At 38.1% G+C, this 13,036-nt stretch overlaps 1 protein-coding gene and 1 pseudogene across 2 annotated transcripts in view; both read left to right on the top strand.

Annotated features, from left to right (window-relative positions):
* The first annotated feature begins 1,693 nt into the window (after positions 1–1,693).
* The window catches only part of APAF1 (apoptotic peptidase activating factor 1), an 85,598-nt gene continuing 74,255 nt past the window's right edge, over positions 1,694–13,036 (top strand). For both annotated transcript variants that reach the window (XM_060164615.1, XM_060164616.1), the window contains exons 1-3: positions 1,694–1,861; positions 1,994–2,180; positions 2,837–3,034. In XM_060164615.1, coding sequence (XP_060020598.1) covers positions 1,724–1,861; positions 1,994–2,180; positions 2,837–3,034 — 523 coding nt within the window. In that variant the 5' untranslated portion in view covers positions 1,694–1,723. The remainder of the gene's footprint in view (positions 1,862–1,993; positions 2,181–2,836; positions 3,035–13,036) is intronic.
* Positions 8,230–8,343, top strand: LOC132530166 (U6 spliceosomal RNA; annotated as a pseudogene).

Raw genomic sequence — 13,036 nt, 5'->3', positions numbered from 1 at the left:
ATCACATTATAATTATCTGTATTTTACTCTCCTACCAGATTGTGAATTCCTTCAGGGGTATGATTTAATCTCTGTAGATTCAGGGCCTGACACACAGGAGGGGCTCAAATGTTTATTGAATGAGTATATAAATAAACACATTTAGACACTCACTGTATTACATTGGATAGATTCTGTTTAAAAACTTGAAAATGTTCTGATCTGGGTTTTATACCTATTGAAAAATTTGCATCATATTTGAAATAAAGTCGGTAGGAACATAGAGTATTATACTGTGAAGAATATTATTCTTTGTGTCCTCCCAGTCTAAGAAATGACATCAGAGGATATTTTCTGTTGCTTTGTCATAGTTAGCAGCTCAGCTGAAAAATTAGTGGAGTAAGCACATGAGAAATGTGTTTACCAATGAAGACCTACCAGCTGACACTCATCTTGAGTGAGCACTAATACTCAATACCAAGAATGCTCTATTTAGTCTTAATGATGGTAAAGAAATCAAGTAGTTTATAAATATTAGGACTTTAGTATGACCATTGTTTATAAAATCTTAAAGGAAGTTTTAAAATTGTACAAATGATAATGTGTATTGAAAAAATATTAAGACAGTATAGAAAAGAAGAAAAAAGAACAGGGGAAAATTCCCCCCAAATCTTGCTACTTGGAAGTAACCCAAACATTTTGTTGAACAGACTTCTAAACATCTCTCTATGCATTTATATGAGACCAACACATATTTTGTGCTATACATGGTATCATATTTAAATTATTTTCAATCAGTGACGTGTCATGAGCACCTTTCCATGTCAGTACATGGAGATGTCTTATTTTAAATGGCTATATAATATTCCATCTTATGTACCGAGTCTTTTTTTTTTTTTTTTTTTTTCCTGTACGTGGGCCTCTCACTGTTGTGGCCTCTCTTGTTGCGGAGCACAGGCTCCGGACGCGCAGGCCCAGTGGCCATGGCTCACGGGCCCAGCCGCTTCGCGGCATGTGGGATCTTCCCAGACCGGGGCACGAACCTGTGTCCCCTGCATCAGCAGGTGGACTCTCAACCACTGCGCCACCAGGGAAGCCCCGTACTCAAATTTTTTTAATCCATGCTCCGAATGATAGGCATTTAGGTTCTAATATTTTTATCTTACCTAAACACTCTCTATTAACCCTTTTTGTGGATATTTTTGCATACATATATGAGTATCTCTCTGAGGTAAATTCCTAGAAGTGGGATTTCTGGGTTAAAGAGAATGCTTACTTTAAACACATCTTACCTTATAAGCCTTCCAGAAAAGTTGCATCCACTTTGTATTCTCCTCAGGTATCTTAAAAGAATAATCATTACCTCACACCTTTGAAAGCATTAGATTTTGTTTATTTAAAAAAAATCTTTGCATGTCTGGCTGATGAAAGTCCACTGGGGAAAGCCAGGACATAGATGAAGCCCAGGGAAGGACAGAGTGACCGGCGGTGCAGACAGCCTGCTCGTTTTCTTTTCGGCGTCCCCCTTGCGTCCTCCTTTCTGTGGGCGGACACGTAGGAGAGTTTAAATAAACTCTGTTTAAATAAATAGGAAAAAAAAAACTTGGCAAAAGAAGTCTTATTTTCTTTACATTTTTCATTACCAATGAGGTTATACATCTTTTCATATCTTTATTGGCTTGACAAATATTTTGATGTTTGCCTGTAGCTCATGGTTGACAGAGAAGGAAAAATTTGAGGGAGGATGGATGCAAAAGCTCGAAATTGTTTGCTTCAACATAGAGAAGCCCTGGAAAGGGACGTCAAAACATCCTACATCATGGATCACATGATTAGTGATGGAGTTTTAACAGTGTCGGAGGAGGAAAAAGTAAAAAATGAGGTAAAGCCCTCTGAGGCAGTCTATGCTTTCTTAAAAATTTTTAGAATTTATTTCAAAACTTGTACCGGTCTCCACTAATTTATGTTGCAAATATATTCTTTGTAGTATACTAAACTACTTTTTTTTTTTTAGCCCACCCAACGGCAACGAGCAGCTATGCTAATTAAAACGATACTTGAAAAAGATAATTATTCCTATATATCATTCTACAATGCTCTGCTACATGAAGGGTATAAAGATCTTGCCGACCTTCTCCATCGTGGCATTCCTGTCATATCTTCTTCCAATGGCAAAGATTCAGTTGGAATAACTTCATATGGTTTGTATCCATGATACTTTCTATCATAAAGGCTCCGTTGCTGCAGTTTTGTCTTATTGTAGATGAAATCTGCTAGAGAGACTGATCAGTTCACTGAATCATGCATGTGAAAAAATTATCGTTTTCCAATTCAAATATTTTTATTTGCATCTATGTTACCTCTCTCATTTCCTTGCCCAGTGAACTATCTACTGCTGAGGTAATAATATACATACCATAATTTTTAGAGATAATATGGCAATTTATAGTCCTTTATTTAAGTTCTTCAGTTTTGTGTTTATCAAGTTCAAGCATAGGAAAGAATAAGAATCTTTAGAAATCTGTGTTCTTGAAAGCAATTCCATATTCTTTCCTTTACACTCTCTTCTCAGTTTTTAGTATGAGAAAAAGATTGGAGAGTCAGGGAGGAATAGGGTGAGTAAGGGCAGATACAGATGGAGATTTTCATTGTCTTTAGTCATCTTGAGAGGTATATGTTTGCTTTGTTCTGGGTGTTCTGAGAAATCAAAGTTGAAGTTAATATGCTAGCCACATTTTCTTCTCTTGGAAATTCTGAGGCTGAGACCTCAGCCTTGCTCTCTTTGGTTTTTATGGTATTACTTGAGTAACCATTTCAGAGTTCTCTTCATTCATGCTTGTTTTGTTTTGGATTTCAGTAAGGACAGTCCTGTGTGAAGGTGGAGTACCACAGAGGCCCGTTGTTTTTGTTACTAGGAGGAAGCTAGTGAATGCAATTCAGCAGAAGCTCTTCAAACTGAGTGGTGAACCGGGATGGGTCACCATATATGGAATGGCAGGTTGTGGGAAGTCTGTATTAGCTGCAGAAGCTGTTCGAGATCATTCTTTCTTAGAAGGTAAGTTTTGATTACCATTGCTGGCTAAGAAGATATTGTTTAGGCATTGCATTAGTTTCCTGTTGCTGCTGTAATAAATAACCAAAACTTTTGGGGGCTTAAAACAACACAAATTTATTATCTTGAAGTTCTGGAGGTCAGAAGACAAAAATAGCTCTTAACTGAGCTAAAATCCAAGTGTCAGCAGTGCTTAGTTCCTTTTGGAGGCTCTAGGGAGAATCCTTTTCCTTGCATTTCCCAGCTTCTAGAGGTGGCCTGCATTCCTTGACTCATGGTCCATTTCCCCATTTTCAAAGCTGGCAGTGCATAGCATCTTCAAATCTTTCTCTCTTCTCTGGTCTTTGCTTCTGTCATCACATCTCCTCCCCTGACTTTCTTGCCTCCCTCTTACAGGGACCCTTGTGATTACATGGGCCCCACTGGATAATCAAGGATTATCTCATCTCAAAATCCTTCATTTAATCGCATTTACAAAGTCCCTTTTGCTGTGTAAGGTGATATATTTACAAGTTCTGTGGAATATGTTGTGGAGATCATTGGCTGGTGCGGGGGAGTGGGGTGGGGGGGCATTTTTCTGCCTACCGCAGGTGATTGAATTTGAATTTTATTTTCTGCCCTGCCGGTCACATCAGGCTTGACTAGCCAGGCCAATAAATTCATGTGTTACCAGATGGCACTTATTATCAATGGAATGAAGCTAGTTCCCTCGTATCTTAATAATTGGGGGAATTGTAGGGTTGACAAAGTATCTTGAAAGGTTGTCCAGCTTGTATCCCTGACTTTCAACAGTACTAGACTTACAGCTTCCTGTCAGTTGAGTGTCTGTTTTGGCACAGAGTGTTGTAGGGAAGGAGATTGTTGGAAAGTCGGTTCCAATAAGGACCATCCCAGTGGGAGATTCTCCCATGTATTTGGCATCTGTATTAAATAAACTATTAATTCCATTTCCGCAATTAATTCTATCAGTTACTTATCTTTAAAAATAAAAATCTTTAGTAACTTGTTTATCTTATGTGTAATCTCAAGAAAAAGAAAAATTGTGAGTTGACTGTAACAACCAATGGGTTTTTGCAGGCAGGCTTTATAGATTCATTTTACATCTGGCAACTGATTTCCCTTGCTTCAGATATTCATGTATTCAGTAAATACTTGAGAACCTATTATGGATCTTGGCACTGTTTTGGGGCAAAAGGGATTCAAAAAGAAGCCTGTGCATCTGAGGAATTTACTTATGGTCTGGTAAGGGAGGCAGACATACAAACAAATTACGTCATGTGTGATAAATTGAACAGTAGAAACAAGTATAAGGTACAAAGTTAGAACAAAGGAAGGAAGGTTTCTGTCTGGGGGAAGAAAATGAACAAGACAGGCTTCCTGAAATGACATTTTAGCTGGAGTTTGAAGGAAGAATAGAAAGAAGTTTGCAAGGCCGACTAGGCAAGGATGGGAGAGTAGAGAAGGTGGGAAGGGTATTGGGTAGTTACTGGAGTGGGGAAGGACATATGGTGCAGAAGAGGATTTAGGACATTTGGCAGGTGTACTGTTGACCCTAATGAGTCTGGTAGGTTCTCAGGGTATTCCCTATCAGGAATATTATATAGCTTCCTCAGTCTTTGGTTGCCTCCATCCATTTTCTGGGGAACTTAAAAAGATAGTTCCTGACTTCTAGTGCTTAATAACTTTTTTTTTGTTTACAATATATAATCACCAATGAAGGTAGTTTATGATGGGCTTCCCTGGTGGCACAGTGGTTGAGAGTCCGCCTGCCGATGCAGGGGACACGGGTTTGTGACCCGGTCCGGGAAGATCCCACAGGCCGCGTAGCGGCTGGGCCCGTGAGCCATGGCTGCTGAGCCTGTGTGTCTGGAGCCTGTGCTCCGCAGCGGGAGAGGCCACAACAGTGAGAGGCCCGCAAAAAAAAAGATAGTTTATGACAAGATGACAAAATGAATAGAGTAAATAGTCAGCACCTGAGAGATTTAGAAAGCTGGAGGCTAGGGCACATCTATTGTACACACCTGGTTTTAGTTAATACTTCACAGCCCTTGTTAACAGTATTGATCATACTCTTGTCAGAAGTAGGCCTAATTCCTAAGCCCTGGTTTTTCTCCTTTGTCATTGTAGAGAAGTTTCATGAGACTCAGAGCCATGCACATTTCAGGGCTAAGGATTTATTTATTTATTCACTTTTTTTTTCCCCTCTCCTGCAAAGTTGATCACCAAGGATATTTCAGGATAAAATTGGTTTAAATTTCTTTAGTGTGAAGAAATGGTCTTCCTTTCAATATAGTGATGAATTTCCTTTAAACTATGTATTTATAATACACCAATTTATAGGGTTAAAATGTGCTCTTTAAATCAGTTTTAATCGCTCTATATTGGGGTGAATTTTCAATTTTAGGGGTTAAAATTGACCAACAACTTATGGAATTAACTAGCCAGGAATCATATTGTATGAATTGTGGTCTCGGAATAGATTTTCACCACTTCGTTTTGAGAAAATGCCAGAGATACTAGCAATTGTCCAGTGCATAATGAGCTTAATTCATATCCCTTATAAGCTTTTGTGAGATCTCAAGTACGGAAGATTGAGTAAATCATATTTAGTTTATAGCCCATTATCCTATTAGGTCTATCTAAGGCTTAGCTTCTTGCTGTGTTTATTTCCTTTTAAAAATTTCCCATTCTCATTTCCCTCCTCTAAAGGAAAACACACTCCTCCTATGTGTTTCCTTTACATAACTACAACACTGCTTCATTTCTGACACCAGATGTGTAAATTTTCCACACATCCAGCAATTCTTCAACACGAGCTGGGTGTCCTGTGATTTAACTCACTTCTGAAACTATCTACCTGGAGATAGCATCAGATCCCATAGGTTAAGGGTTCAGTCCTACAAGACTGCCCCCTAACCCCTTCATATGCCAATTGCCAGTCCAGGTTGTTTGTTACCTGTGCTTCTGACAACTATACTTATTAGATTACTGGTTTATTATACAAGGATAAAACTCTGGAACAGCCAGATGGAAGAGATGCATGGGGCACGTATGTGGGAAGGGGTGTAGAGCTTCCGTGCCCAATTTGGGTGTATCACTCTTCCTACATCTCCTTGTGTTCAGCAACCCAGATGCTCTGTGAATCTTGCCCTTTTGGTTTTTTTACGGAGTCTTCATTCATTATGTAGGTATGATTGATTAAATCATTGGCTGATTGTGATTGAACTCAATCTCCAGCCACTCACTCCCCTCTCCTCTGGAGGTCTGGAGGGTGGGGCTGAAAGTTCCAACTCTAATCAAGGGGTTGGTTCCTCTGGTAACCAGCCCCTATCCTTAGGTTATCTAGGGGCTTTTCAGAAATCACTTTATTAACAGAAACTCAGGTGTGGTTAAAAGGGGCTTGTTATATGAATAATGTAAGACACCATTTCACTTTTATACCCTGGAGCTATTTCAGGAACAAAACTAAATAGTATAACAAAAGATGCCCCTAAGGCTCTTCTTATATGGGAAATTACAAGGATCTTAGAGCTGTGTGCCAGGAAGAGTGATGAAAACCAAATATATATTTAATCACAGAATTACACCTCCCCATAGGCGATCTTTCTAATGTATTTATTGTATATTCTTTGTAAATGTATGTGTAACGTATGTTTTCTTGTAAAATGTTTGTTTATATGTAAATATTTTAAATTTGCATATATGTTAAAGTGTTAATTATTTTCTTCTGTTATCTCACTTGACACTATGTTTTTAAGATTTATCCTTGTTGTATGTACATATTATTTGTTACACCTGATTGCTATCCTCCATGGGGTACCTCCAATACATTTTATTGTTCATTCCCTAGTTAATAGATATATAGATTGTCTCCAACTCTTTGCTGCCCCAGCAAAGCTCGGTTGAACTTTTACAGATATGAGAATTTCTTGAGTATATGTAGCTAGGACCAGAATCTCTAAGTTACAGGATATATAAATATCAAATTTGATTGCCCTCCAATCTGTGCATTCCCATCAATAGCATGTGAGGGCTCCTGTATCCTCACTTCTTTAGTGACACTAGGTATCATCCAGCTTTGTAATTTTTGCCAGGCCAGCAGGTGTAAAGTGATATCTTTTAATTTGCATTTCTCTGATAACTTGAGTTTGACCATTTCTTCATAAGCTTTTTAGGCTTTTGGGTTTCCTTGTTTATAAATTTTGTTGATAACATTTGTCGGTTTTTCCATTTTGTTGCTTTTTAGGAGTTTCTTATATATTCTAGATAGTAGGGCTTGTTGCTTTTAGACTTGGTAAATACTTTCTCCTTATATTATCTGTATTCATTTTGTCCTGGATGTCCTTGATAGAAATCTTTAATTCTGATGTAGTCAAATTAATTTTTTTGCCTTCTAATTTGTGTTTCCTGAATTTTCTTAAGTAGTCCTATTATAGTCTTACCATTCATATTTAGCTTTTTTAAAAAATAAATTTATTTATTTTATTTTTGGCTGCGTTGGGTCTTGGTTCCTGCACTCAGGCTTTCTCTAGTTGTGGCGAGCGGGGGCTACTCTTGGTTGCCGTGCGCGGGCTTCTCACTGCAGTGGCTTCTGTTGTTGCAGAGCACGGGCTCTAGGCGTGTGGGCTTCAGTAGTTGTGGCTCGCAGGCTCTAGAGTGCAGGCTCAGTAGTTGTGGCGCACAGACTTAGTTGCTCCGCGGCATGTGGGATCTTCCCGGACCAGGGCTCAAACCTGTGTCCCCTGAATTGGCAGGCAGATTCTTAACCACTGCACCACCAGGGAAGCCCCATATTTAGCTTTTTAATCTATTTGGAGTCTGCTTTTATATATCCACTAGTTCAAGAGTAGATACTTTCCTAAAGAAAAAATTTTTTTTTTTTTTGGCCATGCTGCGTGGCATGCAGGATCTTAGTTCCCTGACCAGGGATTGAACCCCTGCCCCCTGCAGTGGAAGCGTGGAGTCTTAACTACTGGACTGCCTGGGAAGTCCCCCTAAAGATGAATTTTAATCTCTGGAGTTCATTTCCATTCTAAAATATAGGAATATTAGATTTTTGCTGTTTAATTGTAGTATAAAACCTTTTTTATTTCTTTTGTAAGTGGGTAACTGTATGGGTTACAAACTTCATTAAAACTGTGTTCCTACAGAAATTTTGTTATCTTAGAGCGGTGTTTGGTGTAAATTAATACCATTAAGTGCTTGCTTCGGCAGCACATATACTAAAATTGGAATGATACAGAGAAGATTAGCATGGCCCCTAATCCTTGCGCAAGGATGACATGCAAATTCGTGAAGCATTCCATATTTTTTTTTCATGCCCAAGGCTTTTTGTTCTTATTTTGATTAACGTTTTTGGAAGGATTCTTCAAGAATAAAATAAATCACATACCTACAGCAAAAAAAAAAAAAAAAAAAATACTGTTAAGTTCTTAACTACTTATGCCTATACATTTTTAGGAAACCCACTTTCCTTTTGAAAGTTCAACCCTTTATTTATTTATTTAGGGAAATTATAAAGAGTTGATGTATTTTTAAACCATTCATACAATTTTATTTAAGTGCTGAGTTTTTAAAGTATGAAAGTTTTCTTCAGAGGCTGTCTGCCTATTTGCTTCCTTCTTTCCCAAGATTTCCTTGATGCTGTTAGATTATTAATTGCTACCTGCATAAACCTCATGTGAAAGTAGGAGGGGTTAATTTTCTCTGAATAAAGGCAATTTTCCTCTGATTAAGTTTCTCTGAATGAAATTATAGGTACAAGCCTCATTCAAGGCTAAATTGCTCCCTCTTGTGCCCATAGTCAAGATGTTTAGATTCTTTCTGAAATGCGAAATTAATGCTTCTGTATTTAACTGTCTTACTGTGATGGTAGGAGATTTGCAGATCAGTTGGTCTTTTGGGCTTTTTGTCTTTCTTTTTAAAGCTAATAGTGTTTATTTTTCTTGCGTATGTTAATAATGCCCTAATTTAGTTTTAAATTTAGGAGAGAAAGACCTTTTATACTGTAGATAATAGATACTTAAATTTATTTTTATTTATTTTTTGAATTTTGTTTTATTTAGTTTTTTATACAGCAGGTTCTTATTAGTCATCAGTTTTATACACATCAGTGTATACATGTCAATCCCAATCTCCCAGTTCAGCACACCACCATCCCTATCCCCCCACGGCTTTCCCCCGCTTGGTGTCCATACGTTTGTTCTCTACATCTGTGTCTGAACTTCTGCCCTGCAAACTGGTTCATCTGTACCATTTATCTAGGTTCCACATACATGCGTTAATATACGATATTTGTTTTTCTCTTTCTGACTTACTTCACTCTGTATGACAGTCTCTAGATCCATCCACGTCTCAACAAATGACTCAACTTTGTTCCTTTTTATGGCTGAGTAATATTCCATTGTATGTATGTACCACATCTTCTTTCTCCATTTGTCTGTCGATGGGCATTTAGGTTGCTTCCATGACCTGGCTATTGTAAATAGTGCTGCAATGAACATTGGGGTGCATGTGTCTTTTTGAAATATGGTTTTCTCAGGGTATATGCCCAGTAGTGGGATTGCTGGATCATATGGTAATTCTATTTTTAGTTTTTTAAGGAACCTCCATACTGTTCTCCATAGTGGCTGTATCAATTTACATTCCCACCAGAAGGTTCCCTTTTCTCCACACCCTCTCCAGCATTTGTTGTTTGTAGATTTTCTGATGATGCCCTTTCTTTTTTTTTTTTTTTTTTTTGCGGTACGCGGGCCTCTCACTGTTGTGGCCTGTCCCGTTGCGGAGCACAGGCTCCGGACACACAGGCTCAGCTGCCATGGCTCATGGGCCCAGCCACTCCGCAGTATGTGGGATCTTCCCGGACCAGGGCACGAACCTGTGTCTCCTGCATTGGCAGGCGGACTCTCAACCACTGCGCCAACAGGGAAGCCCACACTTTCTTTTTTTTTCTTTTTTTTTTTTGCGGTACATGGGCCTCTCACTGCTGTGGCCTCTCGCGTTGCAGAGCACAGGCTCTGGATGCACAGGCTCAGCAGCCATGGCTCACGGGCCCAGCCGCTCCACGACAATGTGGGATCCTCCCGGACCGGGGCACGAACCCGTGTCCCCTGTATCAGCAGGCGGACCCTCAACAACTGCGCCACCAGGGAAGCCCTGATGATGTCCTTTCTAACTGGTGTGAGGTGATACCTCACTGTAGTTTTGATTTGCATTTCTCTAATAATTAGTGATGTTGAGCAGCTTTTCATGTGCTTCTTGGCAATCTGTATGTCTTCTTTGGAGAAATGTCTATTTAGGTCTTCTGCCCATTTTTGGATCGGGTTGTTTGTTTCCTTAATATTGAGCTGCATGAGCTGTTTATATATTTTGGAGATTAATCTTTTGTCCATTGATTCATTTGCAAATATTTTCTCCCATTCTGAGGGTCTTCTTTTCATCTTGTTTATGGTTTCCTTTGCTGTGCAAAAGCTTTTAAGTTTCATTAGGTCCCATTTGTTTATTTTTGTTTTTATTTCCATTACTCTAGGAGGTGGATCAAAAAAGATCTTGCTGTGATTTATGTCAAAGAGTATCCTTCCTATGTTTTCCTCTAAGAGTTTTATAGTGTCCGGTCTTACATTTTGGTCTCGAATCCATTTTGAGTTTATTTTTGTGTATGGTGTTAAGGAGTGTTCTAATTTCATTCTTTTACATGTAGCTGTCCAGTTTTCCCAGCACCACTTATTGAAGAGACTGTCTTTTCTCCTTTGTATATCCCTGCCTCCTTTGTCATAGATTAGTTGACCATAGGTGCATGGGTTTATCTCTGGCCTTTCTATCCTGTTCCATTGATCTATATTTCTTTTTTTGTGCCAGTACCATATTGTCTTGATTACTATAGCTTTGTAGTATAGCCTGAAGTCAGGGAGTCTGATTCCTCCAGCTCTGCTTTTTTCCCTCAAGACTGCTTTGGCTATTTGGGGTCTTTTGTGTCTCCATACAAATTTCAAGAATTTTTGTTTTAGTTCTGTAAAAAATGCCATTGGTAATTTGATAGGGATTGCATTGATTCTGTAGATTGCTTAGGGTGGTATAGTCATTTTCACAATATTGATTCTTCCAATCCAAGAACATGGTATCTCTCCATCTGTTGGTATCACCTTTAATTTCTTTCATCAGTGTCTTACAGTTTTCTGCATACAGGTCTTTTTTCTTCCTAGGTAGGTTTATTCCTAGGTATTTTATTCTTTTTGTTGCAATGGTAAATGGGAGTGTTTCCTTAATTTCTCTTTCAGATTTTTCATCATTAGTGTATAGGAATGCAAGAGATTTCTGTGCATTAGCTTTGTATCCTGCAACTTTACCAAATTGATTGATTAGCACTAGTAGTTTTCTGGTGGCATTTTTAGGATTCTCTATGTATAGTATCATGTCATCTGCAAACAGTGACAGTTTTACTTCTTCTTTTCCAATTTGTATTCCTTTTATTTCTTTTTCTTCTCTGATTGCCATGGCTATGACTTCCAAAACTATGTTGCATAATAGTGGTGAGAGTGGATATTCTTGTCTTGTTCCTGATCTTAGAGGAAATGCTTTCAGTTTTTCAAAATTGAGAATGATGTTTGCTGTGGGTTTGTTGTATATGGCCTTTATTATGTTGAGGTAGGTTCCCTCTATGCCCACTTTCTGGAGAGTTTTTATCATAAATGGGTGTTGAATTTTGTCAAAAGCTTTTTCTTCATCTGTTGAGATGATCATATGGTTTTTCTTCTTCAGTTTGTTAATATGGTGTATCACGTTGATTGATTTGCATATAGTGAAGAATCCTTGCATCCCTGGGATAAATCCCACTTGATCATGGTGTATGATCCTTTTAATGTGTTGCTGGATTCTGTTTGCTAGTATTTTGTTGAGGATTTTTGCATCTATATTCATCAGTGATATTGGTCTGTAATTTTCTTTTTTTGTAGTATTTTTGTCTGGTTTTGGTATCAGGGTGATGGTGGCCTCATAGAATGAGTTTGGGTGTGTTCCTTCCTCTGCAATTTTTTGGAAGAGTTTGAGAAGGATGGGTGTTAGCTCTTCTCTAAATGTTTGATAGAATTCACGTGTGAAGCCATCTGGTCCTGGACTTTTGTTTGTTGGAAGATTTTTAATCACAGTTTCAATTTCATTACTTGTGATTGGTCTGTTCATATTTTCTATTTCTTCCTGGTTCAGTCTTGGAAGGTTATACCTTTGTAAGGATTTGTCCATTTCTTCCAGATTGTCCATTTTATTGGCATAGAGTTGCTTGTAGTAATCTCTTTGGATGCTCTGTATTTCTGTGGTGTCTGTTGTTCTCCTTTTTCATTTCTAATTTTATTGATTTGAGTCCTCTCCTTTTTCTTGATGAGTCTGGCTAATGGTTTATCAATTTTGTTTATCTTCTCAAAGAACCAGCTTTTATTTTTTTGATCTTTGCTGTTGTTTTCTTTGTTTCTATTTCATGTATTTCTGCTCTGATCTTCATGATTTCCTTCCTTCTGCTAACTTTAGGTTTTGTTTGTTCTTCTTTCTCTAGTTCCTTTAGGTGTAAAGTTAGATTGTTTATTTGAGATTTTTCTTGTTTCTTGATGTAGGCTTGTATAGGTATAAACTTTCCTCTTAGAACTGCTTTTGCTGCATCCCATAGGTTTTGGATCATCGTGTTTTCACTGTCATTTGTCTCTAGGTATTTTTTGATTTCCTCTTTGATTTCTTCAGTGTTCTGTTGGTTATTTAGTAATGTATTGTTTAGCCTCCATGTGTTTGTGTTTTTTATGTTTTCTTCCCTGTAATTCATTTCTAATCTCATAGTGTTGTGGTCCGAAAAGATGCTTGATAAGATTTCAGTTTTCTTAAACTTACTGAGGCTTGATTTGTGACCCAAGATGTGATCTATCCTGGAGAATGATCCTTGTGCACTTGAGAAGAAAGCGTAATCTACTGTTTTTGGGTGGAATGTCCTGTAAATATCAATTAAATCTGTCTGGTCTGTTGTGT

The sequence above is a fragment of the Lagenorhynchus albirostris genome, chromosome 11 (assembly GCF_949774975.1).
Source record: "Lagenorhynchus albirostris chromosome 11, mLagAlb1.1, whole genome shotgun sequence".
NCBI classification, from domain to species: Eukaryota; Metazoa; Chordata; class Mammalia; order Artiodactyla; family Delphinidae; genus Lagenorhynchus; species Lagenorhynchus albirostris.
The sequence above is the reverse complement of the archived record's forward strand: the minus strand, read 5'-3'. Positions and strand labels throughout refer to the sequence as shown.